This window comes from Cuculus canorus, chromosome 2, assembly GCF_017976375.1.
Source record: "Cuculus canorus isolate bCucCan1 chromosome 2, bCucCan1.pri, whole genome shotgun sequence".
NCBI classification, from domain to species: Eukaryota; Metazoa; Chordata; class Aves; order Cuculiformes; family Cuculidae; genus Cuculus; species Cuculus canorus.
The window spans coordinates 113655979-113678554 of record NC_071402.1 but is presented as its reverse complement, the minus strand read 5'-3'; the positions used below and the strand labels follow the sequence as shown (position 1 = coordinate 113678554).

The following is a 22576-nucleotide window of genomic DNA, read 5'->3' as shown; positions in this document are numbered from 1 at the left end:
GAGATGGACAAAACTGGAAAGGCAATTTTAGTGCATCAGTCAACTGATGTGTTAATGTAAAGCCAGAACAGAATTTGGCTTTGAATGTATAGATTTTAATTCAGTATTTAAATAAGAATCATCAATTTCACCAATATTACTAATCCACGTGCAAGATCTTCTCTCCTGATGTGTCCTGCAGTACAATTGGTCTCACTGCTGTTGCATGGAGCCTGCCTAAGTACAGAATTCAGCTCTCTGTGATTACAGAGTGCTGCCAACAACATGACAATCGGCAACTAGCCTACAAAATGTGAAAAACATTACAAAACCTCCTATTAGAGGACTCAAAAAGGAAAAGGCATTGTACCACCAGCTCTAAATTAAGTTTCTTCCAAAAATTTTTTAAAAATCATTTCTCAGTGAAATATTTGACTGATAACACAACCAATTATGTAAATCTGTGTGGAAAAAAACCCACTCAGTTTCCAACATCTACTTCATACATTACACATTCTATAAAACAAACCAAAACAACCCCAAACCCCCAACCAGAACCACAGAGGATGACCTTTTCAGAAAAAAAGAAGCCACATCCTGAAATTCAATACAACCTGGCTGCAATCTTTTGCATCTCTGTCCTCCAGATACATCAGACCTAACAGCCTCCTCTGTTTTTCAGCAGATAGTCCCAAGAATATAAAAAACCTAATATGAAGAGGAAGTGTTGTTGTTTGCAGCCTAAATATAGAAGTTACTTCTAGTTGACCAACTTAGACATTTGGAAAATCATTTGAAAACAAACCAAATTGCTAGATTAACATCATGTGCAAAAAAAAAAGATGTAAGCTTTTTCTTGTTATGTCTCTAAGACTGTAATGCACATTTTCTTTGCATAGTATCCTTTTGTGCTCCATTTTTAAGGTGGAGAAAGTCCCACCAATGCCATGATTTGCAGTGGTTCAAACAGAAACTTGGAAGACAAACTGATCAGTGTAAGTGAGGAAATACTTTTGTCAGCACATGTGCAGAGGTTACATGTACTTTTCAAGCACAGTAATCACATGTAATTTATAGTTAAAAAGATACTGTTTTCTACAGAGTCATTCTTTTCTTTTAAAATGAACAGAAGAAAAATGCTTTGAACTATTATTGAGCAAATGTTGAATTAAGCTATTTATGGCATATCGAAACAAAAGAGTCAAATAGGATCTATGTTTTCAGCATATAGTGAGGCTAGTATGCATAGTGATGTGCAGTTCAAAATACATGCTCTTCTCTTTCCACCTAATTACAATTCAACAAAACCAGAATAGTGGGAATTTCATTATTAGGATAACAGGAAGTTATTTAAAACATTGTTTAAGATGGTGATGACCCCAGGAAGTAAATTCCATACCTGTAAAGCCTGACGCACAACATTTGCTGTATACGTCAGCATACAGTGCAAAATGTCAAGCAAGGACAGAAGCAGTGCATTTGCTGTCTTGGTGCTGCTTTTATCAACTGCCTCAAAGTACAGAGCCACAGTTTCTATTAGGAGGTTACAGATGTGATGAGCCAGCCCTACATAGAAAGTGAGACACACACAAAAAAGAAATAGACTATCAGAAAAAGAACAATATGGAATATACCCCAGTCAAAATATTAATTAGCATAAACCCAAATTTCACATACATAATGAATATTAATTACATTTCCTTTTTTCTCCATTGTTATAACTACCTACTCTTCTGTTTTGAGCAGCTCATAGAGCTAAACTGACACAATCAAGTTTGCTAAATGCAGGGAAAATGATGTAACATTCACTGAATAAAGACATACTTTGAATTCTAAATTTTTCTGTAGCATGCAGTCTTCACAACACTTAAGCAGTTTTTCCAGGACGTTACAAAATGACACATCAAGGTCAGAGCTTAAAGTTTGTTTCTCCAGGATGTTACCAAATGACACATCAAGGTCAGAGCCTAAAGTTTGCTTTCTTACTGTTCTGCCAATTACAATCTTCCCCAAATGCTTCCATTGTAGAATTGAACAGAGTTACACTTAACATAAAATACAATCAGAGGAGCATTATAAATGAAATACTGAATACTATACCATAAATGCTATTAAGATTTGGTTGACTGGTGGTATTTAAAACTTCTCTGAAATCACTACCTTGTCTTGAAGCTTTTCTTTTCAGCTTCTTTGGACTTTCATAACATCAGCTCCCATAGCTTGCTTAAGCCACAAACCAATGCACATATCAGAAAAAACATGATCCATTTCAAGGTAATGTCAATTCAATTCAGAATTGAAGTGACCAAGTTCATTCTATTTGATCTGAATCTTTGACTTTCAGAGTTTCATAAGGAATGAAAAATACTTTATTTCTCACCAATAATGTAATTATGTTTGTAAACTATCTTATTTTAAACTGGCAATTAGTCACACCATGACTTGGATGTACATCTGTAGTAACACACAGCATATTAGTATACCAGCTTCTAGTCCACATGACTGTCAAAAATAACTCTAGTATTTCACTGATTTTATGGAAACTAAAAGATTCCTTTCATAAGCTTTCATTTTAAAAGTAATTGTAATTGTATACATTTTTACAAAAATCAGTAAAAGGTTCGAGTGAGACATTGCAGAACACAATATGTAATTACACAATTCAGCTTTTGAGAGTAGTCAAGTCTTTGGGGGTGTTGAACTACTTTTGCTTTGAAAGCTGCCCCACCAATTAACTAAACTTCCATGACGTATTTTCCTCCCCTATTCACCATTCTTATTACTTTCTTCAGGAAATTAAATACAAAACCATTCATTTAGAATACAGCTATGGGTCAAGATTATTAAGACTTTCATTCTTATATCTCACATCTTTTTGTGTTTTCTGTGATTACTAGCATTATTCTTCCATAACAGTTTGATTGATGAACGACAGCTCAGACTTTCTTTGAATTTCCTGGGTTTTTGTCTGCACAAAACAAACTCCCAAAATTATATCAGTCTAATCTCGCACATTTAATTTCCTCCTCCTTTTTTAAAGTACAGTTTCTGCTGCAGTCTGAACATTTCATACAAAAATGAGATAGCATGCAGAGACATTTAAGTGACGTCACCGATACCACGAAAAAAACCCAGACATAATTGTATGTCTACCCAATACAAAACTTGTGGTTATTCTATGTCTTTTTTTTACCAGCCTAAATTAGAATAAACCTAAGAAAATAGTTGAGTAAGAGCTGGTCCCTATCAAAGCGAAGTCTGCAAAACTGCCCACAGGGATATGTCCGAGTACACTCTGTTTTTCCCTGTATATGACCACGGAAACCACAGCCACATCAAAACGAATGAGTCACCCCTATTATTTCTAGATGGCTTACATCTAACCCTTAAGACAGTGACTTGGAGATCAACACTGAGAAGGACACTTTCAACTGAAGGCATTGTATGGGTCATCATCAAGAATTTTTTAGTCAGCAGTCCACTCTGCATTTGTAGCATTAAGTAGGGAATGACAAATAGTGAACAAAACAACATGGTCCACAACTCTCATCTGCAATTCTTTCCCTTTCAACTTTGAAGACAGCGATTCATTCATTCCCTTAACTGCACCAGTCTGAGTCTCACAACTGCCTCATTCCTGCTGTTTGGTGAATGGGGAGGTGAAACAAACATCCCTACCTATCAAGACATTAATAATATAACCACCTAGATTTTATTCTCTCGAAGGATTTCTGTCTAAGGGTATGCGTATTAGCAACCCTGCCCTCTGAACACCTGAAATACACCAGAATATTCACATTTACTTCATTAATGAAAACATCAGAATTACCAGATTTCATTTAGGTAGATACATGCTCACACGAAAGTATACGTACAGAGGTATGCATGTTAAAATTTGAAAGGTGGGGTGGGAGGGAATTCCTGGACTTAAAATACTTCTTTAAAATTTAACACATTAAAACTCTATAAGAAAGACATGTAAAATAAAACACCGGTGCAAAATGCTGCCTAACACACTGCATGATTCATACAGAAACACGATAAACACTTGGTTCAACAGATAAAAAATATAGACCAGACTGACCTTTTGTCAAGTAAATAAAGTTCCAGACATGTTCTTCAAAATATTTTATTGTGTCACAACAAAACGAAAATTAGAGGCCACAACTGTAGACATGTAAATATACTCCTTGCTTACACCACAAGACAAAATACATATTATTTGCCCTCAGAAGAGAAAGTTGGGAAGCTGGTATAATTTACAGTGACCATGACAAAATTTAATAGAAATTTTATGGCCTTGGCCACTGGCACTGTAACCTATTTTACTCAAAAGGCAGCTATAAAGTTCAAGGCTGATATGTCTCAGCATTCCAAAAACTGAATGCCACAAAGATATTCTGAAAAAAAAAAAAGGTTGCAATTCTGAAAAAAAGGAAACTGTATTTGTAATTCAGTAAATCATAATACAAAAACTCCATATGGATGACTTTCAGGAGATATACTGAAGATTTTCTGCCACATTTTACAAGTGATTCCAGAACCACATGCTTCTTAATTTCCAATAAAATCTAAAACAATATTTATCTTTAAGAACTTCAGTCAATATATTTCCAAGACATATTTAATACAAAAGTTTACTACACAATAATTCTCATCTTCTCATTAGAAAGTAAAATAGGCTCTGATTCAAAAGGTACAGCCTATGCACTCCTGAACTTCAGAAGTGGTGGATCTGAATTCAAATTCTGTATCACAGTGGAGAGCAAAACAAAATTAAATCAAGGAAGACTGTACTATTGAGAACAGCTACATATTTTTAAATATGCTGGTACTTCCAGGTATGTTGGTAACAGTCCACTTTGTTAACAGAAAAGTGTTAGTGACAGTTTACATGGGTTAATGTAATGTATCATAATTCCATTCAGCTGGCTTTCATTTCTTATTTTAAAAAGTAATAACTTATTAATTAACTTTTTATAGTTCTTTTGTTACTCTACTAATTTACAAATTTCAGCAAACGATATGACACCATATCATTTGTCGCTATAGTTACAGTTTATATTTGCTACAATACTGTGCAGTGCACTAGTCACGCCTCATATTTATTTGTAAAAGGAGGATCTTCAAGACATCAAGCCTCACTGCAGTTCTCTGTTCAAATTTGTAGAAAAAAAGGGCAAACCCTAGATTTTTTTATTCAAATTATTGTGTTTATAAATTAACATAAATGGAACTAAACAAAGAATCTATTCTAACTGCTGTCCAAGGTTCATAATATTTATTAAAAGGATTGCATCCATAATTCCTAGCCACGGTTTTATAGCATTTGACAAACCTAGTGTTCATAGCACGTATTTCTTCTGCCCAGAGATCCCTGCAATGAACTGAACATGTCGCTGATAGTGCTTTATGAATGTAGACTATGATGACTCTGCTTGTGTTTTACAAAACTTTTCAAAAGATAAAAGGAGTCTTTTGGCCCATGATACAGCTAATCGGACAGAATGTACCATGATACCTTCTGGAATGAAAGCTGAGAGGAGACATTTTATTCTCACCTATTAGCAAGATGGATAAAGCAAAAGAAATCTTCACTTCCAAATCATATGAAACATCAAAGGACAGCCCAGGAAGCAATCTTCTAGGCAATCCTTTCATGCCTACCAGCAATTAGAGCATTCAACAAACCTGTCTGCTTCCAGCTGAAGAAAATGTTAGAGCAGGTGCACTTCCTCTGAACAATGCCACCACGCAGACAAGCAGCCTGCAGCAAAACCCTCAGCCCAGCAAAAAGGTTTCTCTTTGTTCCTTTCTATACGTTGCTCTCTGGAGAGCTTTTTTTCCCCATTTGTATCACACCTACACAACTGACTCCCCAGGGATATTACCGAATATATATTCACTAGACTATTCTTCTGTTACTCGCAGACTAGACCTGCTTGATTTTTTTGATATTTTTTTTAAAAAATACATACTGAAAATAACAACATACTGGAAACTAGAAATTATACCACCAGCCTAACCAGAAAATATATCATAATCTCTTTAATTTTAATGATAAATCAAAAAATATTACTAACAAGAAACACAGGACTGTAGTCTGATAGATTTTTTCACAAAGGAACTAGCTCCTCAGTACCCGAGCACTTAAGATAATCCATCACGTCATGAAGATTCTTCATAAAACCTTATTTACCTCCATAAACCTGGGATTTAATTTGCATTCTTTGCATTAGAGCTCTACTACTACTCATGGTTTCCTCTTCTGAACAACTGAAAATAGGCAACATAAAGCAAATGGTATCTTTAGGGTAATGGCATTTTTAAAAGAGGCTCATTGCTTTTATTGTTATTTTTGTTTATTATTTATTCCTGTTTATGTTTCAGAAACTATTTGTGTTAGTAATATAATATAGTTGAAGGAAGAATAAACTGAGACAGAAAATTAGATCACCCCTGATTTCAAGATTTATGAGTTATGAATGTTAGATCACATGGAAAGAAAAGGATAGGGCTATTGAACATACCAATTGCTTGACTAATGCCTTGAAAGTTATTTTCTATTCTGATCTTAAAAATTAACAGCATCTAAAGAAGAAACCTTTGCATTGAGTAGTTTATTCCTAGTACTGGGACAGTGACTGGATATTTTGTGACTGAAAAAAGAAGCACTAGGTTTGAGGAATAAATATCTCATTAGATTTTGTCACACTACAGTGGTCAAGGCTATACAGAGCTTTACTTTGTGGGAAAAGGCCATGCCTCAGCTTTTCCTTATGGCAATGTGGCCTGAGCAGACAGCCTTGCCCCCAGATGCAGTAAAATGGATGTGGTAAGGATTACAACAACCAGGGAAGAAAACCCAGCCATCACCTTTACAACTAGGCTGAAAGTAGACTGGGAAGTACTGTGTTATCTCGAGTCTGGATGCCGCAGAGGAATACAGACCTGACATTCTCAGTGGAAAGATTTCTCTGCTTTGACTCAGTGAAAGCACGACAGAGTTCTACTTCATGTTTTCAGGACTGGCAATATTTAGTGGTTACTGTTAGAAGGCAGTTCTCACTGGTGAAGAAAGAGTGCAGAACTGATGACTCCCCAGGCAACCATATCAAACTCTTCTTAGCCAAAGAGAATCCTGCCAACACAGAAATTTACTTTCTTCTAAAATTTAATCTATCGAACAAACACATAGATGCCCAAGACCAACACGTGTATAGAACAGCCAACTAAAAGACAGAAAACCAAGTAGATTCTCTCATTTGAAAAAAGTATCTGAGTGTTAGAAAAGATAGTAAATACATAACTTGAACAATTTAGAAACAATAAATCACAACCTGTTAAGTATGCTTGGCTGGTCAATACAAAAATAGTAACACATAACAAATTATACCACCTAGGGGAGGCTGTGGTTGTTTTATAAAAAAAAGATGCGATTAGAATAACATACACTGGAGTATTTCAGAAAGTATTATCACTGACCCTCTGGGGAGTTCCTGATCCGCTGCTGCTTTTGAAAAAGAAAGGCAGAAAGAAAGAAAGAAAGAAAGAAAGAAAGAAAGAAAGAAAGAAAGAAAGAAAGAAAGAGAGAAAGAAAGAGAGAAAGAAAGAAAGAAAGAAAGAAAGAAAGAAAGAAAGAAAGAGAGAAAGAAAGAAAGAAAGAAAGAAAGAAAGAAAGAAAGAAAGAAAGAAAGAAAGAAAGAAAGAAAGAAAGAAAGAAAGAAAGAAAGATTTCCCATCTTAGACTTTTGTTAAGGTTTCTGTGTCAAAATTTCAACTGAATTCAAGTTTTTGTGTCATGCTGACTCAACCATGCTATAATGAAGTCAGAAAAGATATCCAAGTTGTTTGAAACTAAGTTCACAGCACATGTGGATATATAGCATCAAAGTTTTGAAGGCAGGGAATTTTGTTCCAGGCAAGATTTACTGAGATAGTCCTCATTCCTAGAGTATCACTTATTGAACATGAACACAAACTTGTTCAACAGGGACAGACTGAAGGATCAGAAAGTACCTTTCTTGCAAAAATAATTATAAGAACATCCAAATGCTTGCTAGTTCTAATAGAAAAAAGAAATTCCAAAATTTATATAAGCAAATATTATAAAAATATGGAACATAATGATGTTCAGGGGATCTTTTCAAAGTGTTGATAAGACAGTAATAGTGTTTCATTTCAGCAGTCAGGTTTGATTTGTTTGGCAGTTGGTACCACAGTCTCTAGAAATGCTATCAGCTTTTCATGCTCTCTTAATAATAATATTATATTATAATATAATTGGACATTTACTACAAAAAGATAAGTGAAAAACATAACAGAACGGCAGGACCCACTGAAGATGTGCACACAAACTTTAAATGCTCATATCAGGCAGCTTGTGGGACTGGACATAAAAGAAACATTTCTTCTTATATTATTTATTCAAATCAAGCTTTTGCTCTCCAGAGATAAAATCTAGTACCCAGTAGAGCCATAAGATGAGCTGCCAGTTCTGTCACTAATGCATATGTTATGTATCCCACAAATAGGCTGCTTTTTTTGTTAATTGGAGAGCATAAGGCCCTTGATACATGTACAATCGACAGCTATCATCCCAAGAGGTAACTGACAATACAGTAGAGTATAATGCTAAGGCTGCCTGAAAGTCATTCATTTTGTAAACAGCTTCGTTGACTGGAAACACTAGTTCTTCCCAGGTGTTTGCTAGTGATCAATTGTTGGAGGTTATTATCCCTACAATTGTGTGTGAGTGTGCATATGTGAGACAGAGAGAGGATGCAAGTACTCCCTAGCCTCCCCTGACAAGCTGCGTTAGGCTGCTTTAAACTGTTCAAAGAGGCAGCCTGTATCAACTCATCTGATTCTGCTTGAAGCATATTCACACATTCAAATGACCCTTCTAACTAGGAGACCTGGAGAAGGATGGAGGTGGAGGTAATACAGTGACTTAACAGAGTATACATTTCAAATATTTCTGTCCCCAGTTGTTCACATTTTACACATAATTCACATTCTTTTCATATGGATTTAAGTATTTTTGTTGACACAGTAAGTCAATTGTGCAGTACTTGCAAGGAAAACCTTCCATAACAAAAAAAAAATAAATAAAACAGACTGTAATAAGATAAATTCACATCAACTGGATTGACTGTTGTGCTGTTAAATAAACTTTGTAGTAGCTTTTCAACTAGGTAGCTTTTCCTGCATGTCAAAGAAACATTACAGAGAGTCCATTTTATGAAGCAGAGTAATTTGACAATATGCTACACTTCAAGTCAGATCCTCATACACCTTGTTTCATCCCTTACCAGATGCCAACTAAAATAAAATCTTTTGGTTTTGTCACACAGAAGTTAGATGATGCTGAGGAGATTTTACAACCAGCAGGTTTTAATGATTTGCATGAGGGACAAGAATATCTAACACGATACCTTATTCTCTGAGAGGCAACAGTCTTAACCTTCTCTAAAACTAGCCTGAGATATTAGTGGCTGTTGCTTTACAGCTACAATGAAAACCTTTCCTTTGCATGTTGTGAATTAATACATACTGTATGCTTTTTAGAAAAACAAAGGCTTCACGAAGTCCTCAAATTAATGGCAGAAAGTGGACAAAAGTTCATTATTAGATTAAAATCTCTTATTTCAGTTAGATTAGGAATTCTTCGTGTTCAGCAAGATTCAGTCAGTAAAGATTCAATAAAGGCTTTTGATTTACTGCTCAGAAAGATCAAGCTTGTAACAATTACCATGTGTTAAAATACAGGGGGAATTTATATCCTGGACTTAATTTGGAACTAGAAATTCTTCTAAAGAGATTGCTATTTTAATAATGGACTTCCTGTCACACAAGATTAAACGCATTTTATCTGCTTCAAATATCTTAACGAGCTTCTGCTTTGGCATCAACTTTCCTTTCTACCAAAATCCTTGAGAGATCACGTTCAAACTTTGAGAGCTGACTTTTTGACAAAACCTGTACAAAACAGATATGAACAATCTTGGAATGCAGATGCAGCCCTAAACTATTGTCACAAATTGACAGCATTCAGCAGCTCTGAATGATGTTACCAGAACTAATTGCTCTAGCTAGGCCTTCAAGAATCCCTGGACTGATAGTGATAAGGACCAATGAACCTTGGCTTCAGAAAATTCTCTGAAGTTTTCAAACAGTTTTAAATTGAAGAAATAAAATACAGTTGACTACTGTTCCCACAAATATTCAACAAAGAATAAGGGTAAAAACTCTATACATTTCTCTACTAAAAAGTCATGGTTCGTGAGGAAAGAAATATTTATTCCTACTCTTCTTGGTCTACTTACATCAGTCTTCCATAGGATGTAAACTTAAGAGTAAAAATACTTGGATTCTCAAGTGACAGTCTTTTGCAATTGTTACAACTAGACGAAAATAGAAAAGCAAAGGCCAGAGTATCCACCGAGCAGAATTTGCTGCTGGTTATTACAAACCCCCTGAATCTACGCCACAGTTTCCTGTGATGTCCTGCATTATTCATCAATTACGTTTACAACAAAAATGAAAGCTGACAACTGGTAACTGCAACTGTCCAAGGTGGCCTCAGTGTATTTACATGATCAGAGGGCTTAAACAGAGGTCAGGATGTTACACGATACTAAATCTGGATTTGCAGCTATGACCAGATTAAATTCTGTAGCCTTAAACCTACTCTGCTAGGCCAACTGTTTTCCAAATAAGTGTTAGGATAACTTTGACCAGCAGACCCTCTTTCTAATTTCTGGCCACACCAATAATGTCACATCTGATTAAATCTCTAAAATCTAATCACAGACTTTTCACCTCAGCTGTTACTATCCTTCTTATTAACTGACTCAGACGTGTGTCTTGCTTTGTTTGCAGGGATGATTGTTCTACTTTGACCTATCCATGATTTTCAACCTTAAAATTGGGATCTTCGAGCTGGAACCCATCACGGTGCGATCGTGTATCAATTCAGGCTGTACTAAAAATGCCTTACCTAAGATTTGTCATTAGTACAACGTAGTCCAACAGACCCTTTCTGTCAGCACAGCTACCTGACCCCAGCTATCCTGGCTTCAAACAACTGCACTGAGCCAAGTCAGTTGGTAGTACTGCTCCACTTATTTAATCAACAGGCAGTCCTGGTTCAGAAATAACTACAAGCTTTTGCATGTTTGAACACCGTCTTCCATACCCCGTCTCCTCTATCTTTACAGCACTCACACAACAGAAGTACATATCTACTGGCACTGGGTTGTGGAAAGCCTGTACGTTTTCTATTAAGGCAGCTGTTGCTGGGAGTAGTGGAGCCTATGTAGGTGATAACAGAACAGCTCAGACTCCTGGAGAAACTTCTGCATAAGCATCGGAAGGAAATCACGTGGAATGGTTTGGTCTACTAGGCTATTGTGGCCCAAGCCATCCAGTCTTGAAACAAAACCAGTGAACTATACTGCCCTCCCCAACAAGCTGAACTGGATCCTGCTTTAATCTATTCTGCTTTGCTCAAAAGCAACTGATTTCTTCAGAGGTGAAAAAGCAGCTAAGAATATTGATACAACTACAGTGAAAGAAACAGCCACCACAGAACAGAAAAGTGGTACTCAGAGAGTCAGGATTCTTTTGTTAAGAGGGTTCCCAATGCAATAGAACAGCAAAAGAAATTTGGTGTGCAAGCCCTGGTTTAGCATCTGTACTGTTTTGGACCAGGGTAGAGTTAAATTTGCTCATACAGCTTGTATGAGGCTATGGTCTGGGTTTGTGCCAAAAATTGTGTTGATAATACACTGATGTTTTAGTTACATCTGAGCAGTGCTTACACAGCGTCAAGGCCTTTTTGACTCCTTGACAGTGAGTAGGCTGGGGGTGCACAAAAAGTTGGGATGGGGCACAAATAGGGCAGCCGACCCTAACTGTCCAAAGGGATATCCAATACAATATGATGTCATGCTCAGCAATTAAACTGGAGGGGAGTCTGGCACAGGAGTCATCGCTCCTGGACTGGCTGGGCATTGCTGGTGAGCAATTGTTCTCATTTGCATCACTTGTCTTTCTTGGGGTTTATTTTCCTCCCCCTTTGCTTGTTTCTTTCCTTATATTTAAAAAAAAAAAATCTTATTATGATGTCTTTTTATCTATCTATCTATCTATCTATCTATCTATCTATCTATCCATCCATCCATCCATCTATCTCAACCTATAAGTTTCTCACTTTTACCCTTCTGATTCTCCCCCCTCATCCCATCAAACCACAACAGTACCTTTTCTTTTATCTCTACTATGTCTGCTCTGCTGCGTATAGGTGTTTATTAGGCATTAACGTACTATGGGGTCCCAGTAATGTTACCAACTTGCTCCAACACGGGGAGCCTGTCCCAGAGTATCCTTCATGTGTCACTTCTTATGTGCCTTGGGCACTACCTCTGTGAACCTACATCTCTCCTCCTGCCTATTTATGCCGGGACCACCGATTCCAGAAAGCAAGTCCAGGCAAAGAAATTAAGTTCAATCTTTTTGTTTGATAAGATAAACAATGGGGATGGGGGGAAGTTTGTAATGAAAGGCTCGTGTTCCTTTGCTCCTCCCACATTATCTCAAGTGAAGAGACAAACACCAAGGAAAATAAAATTTAACAGCAGCTTGCAACAATAAAGTAATATCCCCGGAGTTTTCTAAGATAATATGCTCTGCAACAGATTCAACACAGGTCACTGCTTCCATCTAGGATTCAGGATTTCAACAGTTATCCTACAGAAAGGTGGCATCAGGGCATATTTGACAAGGCTACCTTCTACTTATGTGAAGAAACTTTTTCTGGTTCAGAGAGAAAGCCAGTATATCTAATGGCTTCAGGGATGCTCAAAGAGTTTTAGTGCAGGAGTGCACACTTTTCCAGATGGAACCAACATGCAGTCACTACCTGTAAACAGCAGACATCTGCTACAAATTTTGGCTCTGCTCTTTTTGAGCCAGCCTTGTCCTCTGCCTTTCAGAAATGTTGTTCACTAACATTTTCTGAGAGATGGAACCAACTAGATTTAATGAAGATTGCACTTGAAAGGAGAGGGGCTTTGAAAGTAGGCTACAAAAAGTGAAGCCTGCGTCAAGCAAGTCTGGGTCTATGCTGAGTAAAAGCAGCTCTGATGGGAAGACTGGAAGGACTGAGATCTGTGAAAATGTACGGTCAACAAATTGTGCAAGAACTGGAGAGCAGCTGCATGGAGTAGACACTAGAAATGAGAGATGTATGTAATTGAGTTTTCAAGACAAGCAATTTCACAGCAAGTAGAGGTCAAACATTTTACACAACTGCACTTGACTGCGATAGCAGGCTACAGTTCCGCCTGGGAGACTGGGTGTCACAGGCAGCACCAACACTGGCCAGCTTGATGGAACTGAACTAGGAGGTTGTTGCCATGAGCTGTCAGTTACTGCCTTTTGGATGTGCTACTATAGTTGGTTACAAGCATGACCACATGCATGCTTCTCATTAACACTGGCTTTTTTTGCAGGGTAGAAAACCCTGCTAGGTAGAGCCAGGCCCCTATCAGTTTTTGCACTCAGTCCAGACCAAGTATCTCTGTATCCATGCGGATCCTGTAACGCACAGACTCAGTCCGAGTGATTGCCTGATCCTTAGCCTAGGCAGGCAAACTCTTGTAAGCAATGCTGTTCTTTCTGTATCTTCTGTCAAAACCCCTAAATCTGCCTTGATAATCTGTTCCTTTTGGTATTGTATCTGTCTTTTCCTTATCTTGCTTATGACTTTTCCTCACAGTATAGACAAAACACTGCCTCTAAATTTATCTTGTGTTGCTGTTTGAACCACATGCTCTCTGAACTCAACAATATTCAATGTAGTTTCTGAAGAAAATGTATTATAGTAACAGTTAAAGCATGTTTTTCTTGCAAGATAAATAATGGCATAAACCTATACTTCATGTCATTCTCGGTTGGATGGTGGGATGAAAATATACAATATCTTCTGTGTTTGAAAAGGACACAGCAGGTTTATTGTATTGGAAAGACTGTTCAGCCATCATGGATAATTTTACTGTTTTTTCAATCTTTATGTAATACATATAATGCCAATAGTTTTGTTGTCATCCAGGGAAATGAGTCCTATTTCATGGCTGTATCGTTGGCTAAAGAGCTGTATGTCACAATCCGCGCATGTTAGCTAGGAAATATGATCTGTTAAAAGCGTGAATAAATCCATTCACAACACTTTACTGCTTTACTGGATTTTTGCCATGTCTCACAGCAATAGGGGTGAAAGGTTGTTAAGTAAACAACTTGCAGTATGATAAGCAAAGAAAGAATGGCCTTCAGGAAAGATAAGACAAGATGCAACTAAATAGATGCAGGTGAACAATAAGTTTCCACTCTTTTTTTCCTTATCTTTTCAAAAGGTGGGTGGTAAGGGATGTGGGGAGGGTATATCTTCCCATTTTGTACAATCTCCTAAATGACAGAAAAGCGTTTTAGACTTTAAAAAGATATCCTCTTTCTTCTCCATTCATCTTAAAAAATTAAAGGGAAGCACTTTATTTGCACTTCTCCCCAAACAAAAAGAAGGCACAGTTAGCTGATGCACTATCTTCTAACAATGTGGAGACATCTATGGAAACATTTAAATCCTATTTATGAAACAAAAGAAGGCCAACAATTATCAAGTTAGGGCCTCGTTAAATGAAAAGTTACACTGATTTGCTTAAGACTAAGATCTGAAATCCACACGTGTTTGAACATGTCTTTGTTGACACGCTTGTCTTCATAAACTCTTCTTACATAAATGCAATCTTGGCCCAATTAGAAAAAAAAAGCTTAAGCTAAAATGAGACAAAAAAAATATATTTTTAAAAGGGTGGAGAGACAAGTCTGTACCACATTTATGAAATGTATTTAAAAAAAAAGAAAAATAAGCAGCATCACCAGGAGGGCATCTACATTTTTGTCAGAGCAGCTTAAATAATCACTGTCCCTCAGCTGGAGGTTTCAAGTGCATATCAGTGAAGCTCCCCCAACAGATGACTTGCAAAAATTATGTACATTGCTATGGATACAAACATATATATAGTTTAAAATCTACAAGGCATCGACCAAATGCTGCAGGAAAAGCCTACCAATTAAGGAGTGGTAACTTGCTTAAATGACTTTAACAAGAAAGCAAACACTCATCTGAATACCTACTGACTTAAGACTGTAGAAAATCCATGTATAGACATGGATCTATGGCTTTAGATTTCAAAAGAAATCTATCTATAGAAATGAATTCTTAAATAAGAAATGCACATAAAAATGTAACTTACAGTGTTTGGAAAAACTAAGCTAAACTATATTATAAAATTAGATTCCAAACAGCAAAAGAAAATGCTAAACTATAAAGACTACAAGGAAACATATTTTAGGTAAAATTTTAAAAAGAAAAATATTTAGGTGGAAAAACAAGAATATCACAGGAAAAGTTTCAAACAATATAGACTACAACTTTGTATTTCTCTACAAATCGAGACTTTAAAAGGCTTTAAAAATGTAACTCACTTCAGTTTTTCCATGATGATATAATAACCTTTCTGCTTTAAAGAGAAAATAATTTTAAAGTTTAACTGTCCACAGACAATTTAAACGTATTATTTTGTAAGATGAACACATTTGTTCAGTCCACACTTTTTCTGAAAATATCTTAGAAGAGGAAAATCCCATCGGGCTGTCTGGGAGCTGTGACAAATACTGATAACATCGAAAACAAAACAAGAAAACCCAAGCCAGTCTTTAAACCAGGGAAAAACTTCAGATTTCATTTATCTGTCCACTACACCGATATGGTCCTGCCAAAAGTGATGGTTGTTTATAGCAACTGACAAAATGAACTTCTTTGGTTAGGATCAAATAAGAGCATCTGAAGACCACCCTATGACAGAGTGATGATTGATGTAGTTTAATTTTGTGTATAGTACTTTATGCCCTTGCAACTTCACACAACTCAAATTGTTAATGATACATTGTTCTCATACTGAGACTGTTCTAACAGCTAGAACAGAAACATATATGATAGATCTAGAACCTATGGCACAGTAACTGTATTCAAACTGGGTCACTTTTCAAAAATAAAGTTACTTTTTAAATTTCAACCCTTAATATCATCTTTTAGATCACTAATTATATCTGAGAAGCTACCCAGGGATATCATAATTAGATTTTAATTTATTATCTGTAACAACTTAAATAGTTTGTGTTAACAATAGTTAACTTATAGTTAATATGACAGCTACACTTTTACCTAGTTATTAATTTTGTCTCAAACTGAACAAATCCACCAGGACCAATATATGATTTGAGTTGCACTCCAGTGCAGTACTACCTTAATGTCTAACCACAATGCCTACATTAGACTTCAGAAAAGCACCACGTAGAATGAATGCAAAGACTACAGTGTCTAGAAGGGAGGAAAAACTACTAATTTCATGAATAAGCAGGTGAAAAGGTACATAAGGCTTTGCAGACTTTTTTCCTTTTCCCAGTCCTGAGTCTGTCATGAAGAAAACTTCAGATATCCATATCCTCAGATACAAAATCAATACCTTACATTTTAACAGAAAAATTTCATTTTTCGAATGTTTTCTCCTTCCAAACATTATCAATCAGTGTGATTGCCCAGCCAAAACCTTAAGTTTGGCTTAAGGAATTGGATAGACACTAAAAAATGTCTACTATGCTTGGCATATTAGAAATATGTAAGTATTGAAATGGCTATATTTATTGAACTAATTTCCTACCATTAAACTAAGCTGATCATTTACATCATCAAATTTCTGCATAGGGCCTTTCAGACAAGAATATCATGGAACCAAAAGATTTTGAATACTGTTTGTTACTACTCCTTTACCTCCCATTAGTTAGGTGCTAAAATGAGACACCTTAGGCAGTTTAATCAGGCAGCTATGCTACACAATAATGGCTTAGTTGGCCACAGGGACATCAGGAAGGCTATTCTAGCCACAGAAAAGGCCAGTCCCCTCTGACAGTACAACATTAGCAAGACAAGATGTAACAACCTGTTGAGCCTTTATTAACTTATTTTGTCCTTTGAAGTCTTAGCAAGCATGCCGTGACATTTTGCGCTTTATGGGTACGGCTCTCAACAACAACAGGCTCGGTTCTACTTGAATGGCATAACTATTTCTCACAGCAATTACCATTTCTATTTTCATCCTTTTCAGACGGCTGTATTGTTAAATATCACAGGATGACACAGGTTATTTCTTCCTCAAAGACTTCACTACTACCGTGCTATTTTGACATGATTCTCACTTATCTTTTATGATCCTCCACTTCTAAGTTTACGCATGTGATGTTATACACTTCCACCTGAGTGACTGGCATTTTGAGTCACAAAAATATGTCTTAATACTGTTAAAAAACATTCTGAACTTCATAACATCATAGAAGAGACTTCTTCAGCCTCAAACACCACTGACTTCTCATATAAGCTGTAACTCAAACGAACACAGTGACACAGAACTGCTGTCTTTAGATGTTCATAGAGACATCTCTGTGCGCAAGAGCTGAACTAATTACTACAGTACTGGTAGGGAGCTGTGAAAGGTTCACATCCTGCGTGGCAGAGGCTGTAAGGTGTACACTTCCTGAGGGACTTTCTCCATCACATCCAAATAATACAGAAGCAACATCTGCAAGTTCTCAGGATGATACAGGTCTGCCTGCATTTATTTTCTGAATTTTTAAATAATTTCTTTACATTTATTTAACAGTGAGTATTTTGTTTCTAAATATTGATTAAATACAGAAAAATTCAGTGGATGTTCTTAATCATATGATTTCTCTAACTTGTTCTCCCTGACAGTCTTTTGATCCAGAGTCACAATACGTTGCATATCGACTAAGCTTTATATTTGCTTACAATAAGCTGTATAATAAGCAGGTATACAGTACTACCATGAAACAACGTATTTCCTATCTTCTGCCACTGAACAAATATTCCTATACTGTATCCTGCAAATGTTTTGCAGAAAACTCCTGCCTCCTAGGAATAAATAGGTGATACTAAGGAATGAGTAAATGGCTTCAGAACCAGTCTGAACGTGTGCATGATTTCTTCACAGAGTAAGTCTGTGGGTTTCATTTGCTTTTGTTTTGTTTTGTTTTTTTGAAGGGCATATTAGTTTAAGTAATGTATTCTATAGCATTTTATAACTCCTGCCTTTCCCTTGCAAGTAGACTTTTCCTGTATGACTAATGAATAGTCGTTTTCTTGATTGCTTAGAATGAGTTCGTTTCTCCCCTCTTAGAAGAAAATCCTGCAACTTAGAAGCCCACTACTCCAGCACCTCACCTGTATTCCTAAAATCTAAGTCCCATGCAATGCCACACACCTTCTCATTGTTTTACAGTAGTTCAGACTAATGCTGCATAGGTGGGTGCAGCAGGGAGGAAGATCTGATTTACCAAGTTAGTGCAGTCTGCTGTCTAATTTCATGAACACTGACAATTTAGCATGTGAGAGAGAGGTGGCTAGGGAGCTAGAAGCTGTTCTGAACAAGTGTCCTATGGGCAGCATCATCAAATGTCTTTTGGAGACTGAAGCTGAAATACAATCATCTGTGAGGAAGTCAAAGGTAGAAGAATATCCTCCAAAGATTTCAGTGAGCTAGAAACTTTTGGTATCTATCTAGAGACTTCAGAACTCATCATCATTTACCTATGATTAATTTAAAGAACTTTATATGTATGTATTTTTTTCTTTTTAAGGAAAAAGGTTAAAGTCGGATGTTGGTCTCATGAGTGCCACTTTCTGGATATGCAACATTTAACAGACTTTAACAACATGATACACAAAGACATTTGAAATCTAATTAATCTCTTGACATTTGACTAAAAGTCAAAGGAGTGGACCATAAGATGAATAAGGATACCTCACCCATGAAGGCTGATCTTTCTTTCATGAGGTGCAAATGAGTTATGATGATCTGACTACAAAGTTCTTTGCAGATATCTTCCTTTTTACTAACTATTCCTGCTTAAAGCACCTACCATGATATTTTAATATGATATTGGATATAACAGCTACTGTAGCTGACATTCTACATTTCCACTAAATGCCCTTCCTTAGAAACTTCAATTTTCATGCAAACTGTTTTAAGTACCATGTACTAATAGCTGTTACACTTAACAAAGAATAGTTTTTGATGACTAGTTTTATTGTTCCAAGTGTTAAACCCCACAATTTCACTTTTGCCTTATTTCTCAAGATTAAACAATATTAACATAAAGCTTAGGATTTGCTGAACCATATAATGAAAACTGGTTTTAAACATCTTTATATAAACAACTTTATATATAAATAGTCTCCTTACAAGACCCTCATGAAAAACAATTTGATAAATCATTTATGGAATATAATGACATTCAAAAAAAAATGAAAAAGAAATCTAATTAGTAAGTAATATTGAGCTGCAAACAATTTACTAGATCAGCTTTGAATTACAGTGGAAACCTTCCGTAAAGACAGAATTACTTGGAATTACGTTTTATACATACTGAAAATTGCTGTTTATATAAATGTAATGTCTGAGGCATTATCAAGAATAAATAGCTGCAGACAGACTATCAGAAGTTATCAATTGCAGCCTATAAGATCTCTTTTCCAAGAACTTATGTTCATTTCTTCAGAATGAAGATCCAGATGAAGCAGCTACGCCCTCTGAAACACATTTCTCTACACTTTAACATACTATGTCCAAACTCTTTCTATAACCAAAATGCACATGATGTGACAGAATAAAGAATTTCCTTGTGTTTGAATGGAGACAAACTTGGAGACAAACAAGACTCAAAGTTTGAAAGCACTGCTAACTACAGACAATTAAGATGATTTACCATTTTCTATTTTTAATTTGTACACGGTACTTGAAAAGCAATCAAACAAACAAAACCAGAAACACAACACCAAAAGAAAGAAAAGTAACAATACCCCTGAACTGAAGGCAAAATATTGAGTATATATGTACTAGTGTACAAGAGTTTTACTACACCAAGTATTGTGATGCACTTGGCTATTTATCATTCACCTATAGTACCCCTACATCATCTGCTTAATAGCTGATGATTCTGGCATCTAGAACCTGGCGTTCATTTTATAATCAACAAATATTAAACTTTCAAATATGACAAGTGCTAAGTAATACATAGCTGGCTGTTTCGTGACCAGTAGAACTAACAATATCCCATTTCATACGACTTGCATCCTTTACTCCTGCCTACCTCCATGGTAATAACCTACCATCCTTGTCACGGATGACTCCATTTCCTTCCTTCCAAAACCTCAGCACTGCTTCATCCTACATCAATTATACGCATGTGCTGTAATGGGAGCTCCTCCCATGCGCTGACTGATCCTCTGGGATCATTACACAGGTAACCTCCTCAGGCCTTAACCCAGAAACTGTTGAACTCAGTGTTACAAACCTCTCTCTTTCCTTCAGCTACTGATTATCATAGAATGAATGCGTAATTTGGATATTTGGACCTCTACAGTCTCACAAGTTAACTTAAAATTGTTCAACGATTTCAAAAGATAGGGAAAGGGAGGGAAGTAAGAGACTGGAAGACAGAAGCCAAGACAGTAAACCTGGTAAATATGGTACACCTCATGTTCTTAGATGACATGCTAAAAATTATCACTGTTGTCTTGGCTTTTTAGTATCTCACCTTAACTATTAAAAAGAAGCCCATATATTACTCCCAGTCTCCTTATTGAATGCCACCTTCAGTAATTAAACTGAATCACATTATTCCCCTCTGATTTTTAAGTGGAAATTTTCATTAATGTTAACAGAACAAATGTTTAATAGCTGATAACATAAGTCTAGGCCATTTTAAATTTCCTCTGCGACTCTAGTTGCATATGTTATTCCCCGTTTCACCTTTAAACATTACAAGTGGTTATCATTACATGTCTGATGCATCATCACACAAAAGGACACCGTTCAGAAGAGAGAGAAATTAATGTGAGGCAATCCATCCTGTATGCAAGTTGCTGAAATGCACAATCATATTATCATTATTAATATGATATCACAGAAGCAGTAATGAAGCAAGTGCCACCACACAAGATTTCCTTGAGAAAGGGTGAAGTTCAACATGTAAGCTGCAACCCATTAAAAAAAAGGGATTTAGAACTCCTTTGAACAGGAGAGATTTTTGAAGGGGAACAGGCACAGAAGGAAACGGCGACAAAGGCCTCTGAATGATCTGTCTGTAAAAAAATACTGCTCCTTAGCAGCTGAAGAAAGGCTTACACAAAATCTGAAAGAAATCCTCATTGCTAATATCTGGACTCTTGGAAACCAAAAAGCTTGCCAGGACTGTCCCCCTAACCTGAGTTCCTTATAATGTTTAGCAAGTATTTAAGGGTTTTAATTTCTAAAGCTCCATATATACATTAATTAATTATCACACTGTAATGGGAAAATAAGGGAAATTGATGACCCATAATACTCTGTCTTCAGCATTTTTTTTTAAGGCGGCATAATAGCTCATGAATGTTGAATACTTTCATTTACAGCCTAGGCACAGAGTGTTAACAGGACGGAATAACGTGCACCTTCAGCAAGTTTGAAGATGACATTGAAATGATGCAAGGAGCTGATATGATGAAGGGTTGAGCCAACATTCAGAAAGAGCTCAAGAAACAGGCTGACAGAAGCTTCTTAAAGTTTAACAAAGGCAAATACAAAGTTGTGCACTTAGGAAGGAGTAACTTCATGTAATAGTACAGGCAAAAGCTAGGAATACACACCATGAGGCCCACCCTCCTAATCATCATGGTTGCCCTCCTCTGGACTTGCTCCTGTCTGTCAATGTGTTTCTTCAAGTCGGAAGGCTAAAATGGAACACAGAATTCCAGATGCAATCTCACAAGTGCCTAATGAAGGAGAAGAATTACTTTCCTCAATCTTCCAGTTATTCTTTCTTATGGCAGTCCTGATTTGCTTTTATTGCTGCAAGGGCACACTGCTGACTCATGTTCAGCTTTTCCATTTGGACTCCAGAATCCTTTTTGGCAAGAAGTAGCTTAGTGTCCATTTTACTAGATCAAATTCTTCTGTCACACAAAAATCATTTAAAAATCACAGAGTTGAACACCAAACAGCATGATGGAGGAAGTTTAACATTTTTCTTGTAGGGAACACTATATATTTACAGTTGGTAATAAAAAGGATAGGAAGTCCTCTAGTTTGTACGGAATAACTTTTCTCCATTTTTCATTTAAAGAAATTCTCACAGTCTTTAATTACAAAATCAATATCCTCACAACACTCTTGCAAACTAAACTTCAGAAGTTCTTTACTTGACAATTAGTCCCTTAATCAATAAAGCACTGATCAAAATACAGGTTTCCAGTACTCTGAAGATTAGCCAATGGGGAAAGGGAACGAGAGAAGACAGGGACATTTTATTTGAGATAAATTAATTTTGGCTGCTGTACTGTTTTTCCTAGTTGGGAGGCTGAAGTTTAGTGAGCCCAAGTTAGTGTTATCCAGTCACTGATAGTCTGTAAATATTACTG

General features: G+C 36.4%; 1 protein-coding gene across 3 annotated transcripts in view; it reads right to left on the bottom strand.

The window, feature by feature from the left end:
* Positions 1-22576, bottom strand: part of ULK4 (unc-51 like kinase 4) — a 223214-nt gene that overhangs the window by 67349 nt on the left and 133289 nt on the right. For 2 of the 3 annotated variants that reach the window (XR_008448427.1, XR_008448428.1), the window contains exon 31: positions 1409-1545. Coding sequence is in view for 1 of the 3 variants with exons in the window: in XM_009571781.2 (XP_009570076.2) it covers positions 1379-1545 (167 nt within the window). In the remaining 2 variants the exon portion in view is untranslated. Of the gene's footprint in view, positions 1-1378; positions 1546-22576 lie in introns of those variants that run through there. The other variant, XM_009571781.2, reaches the window with a different exon arrangement.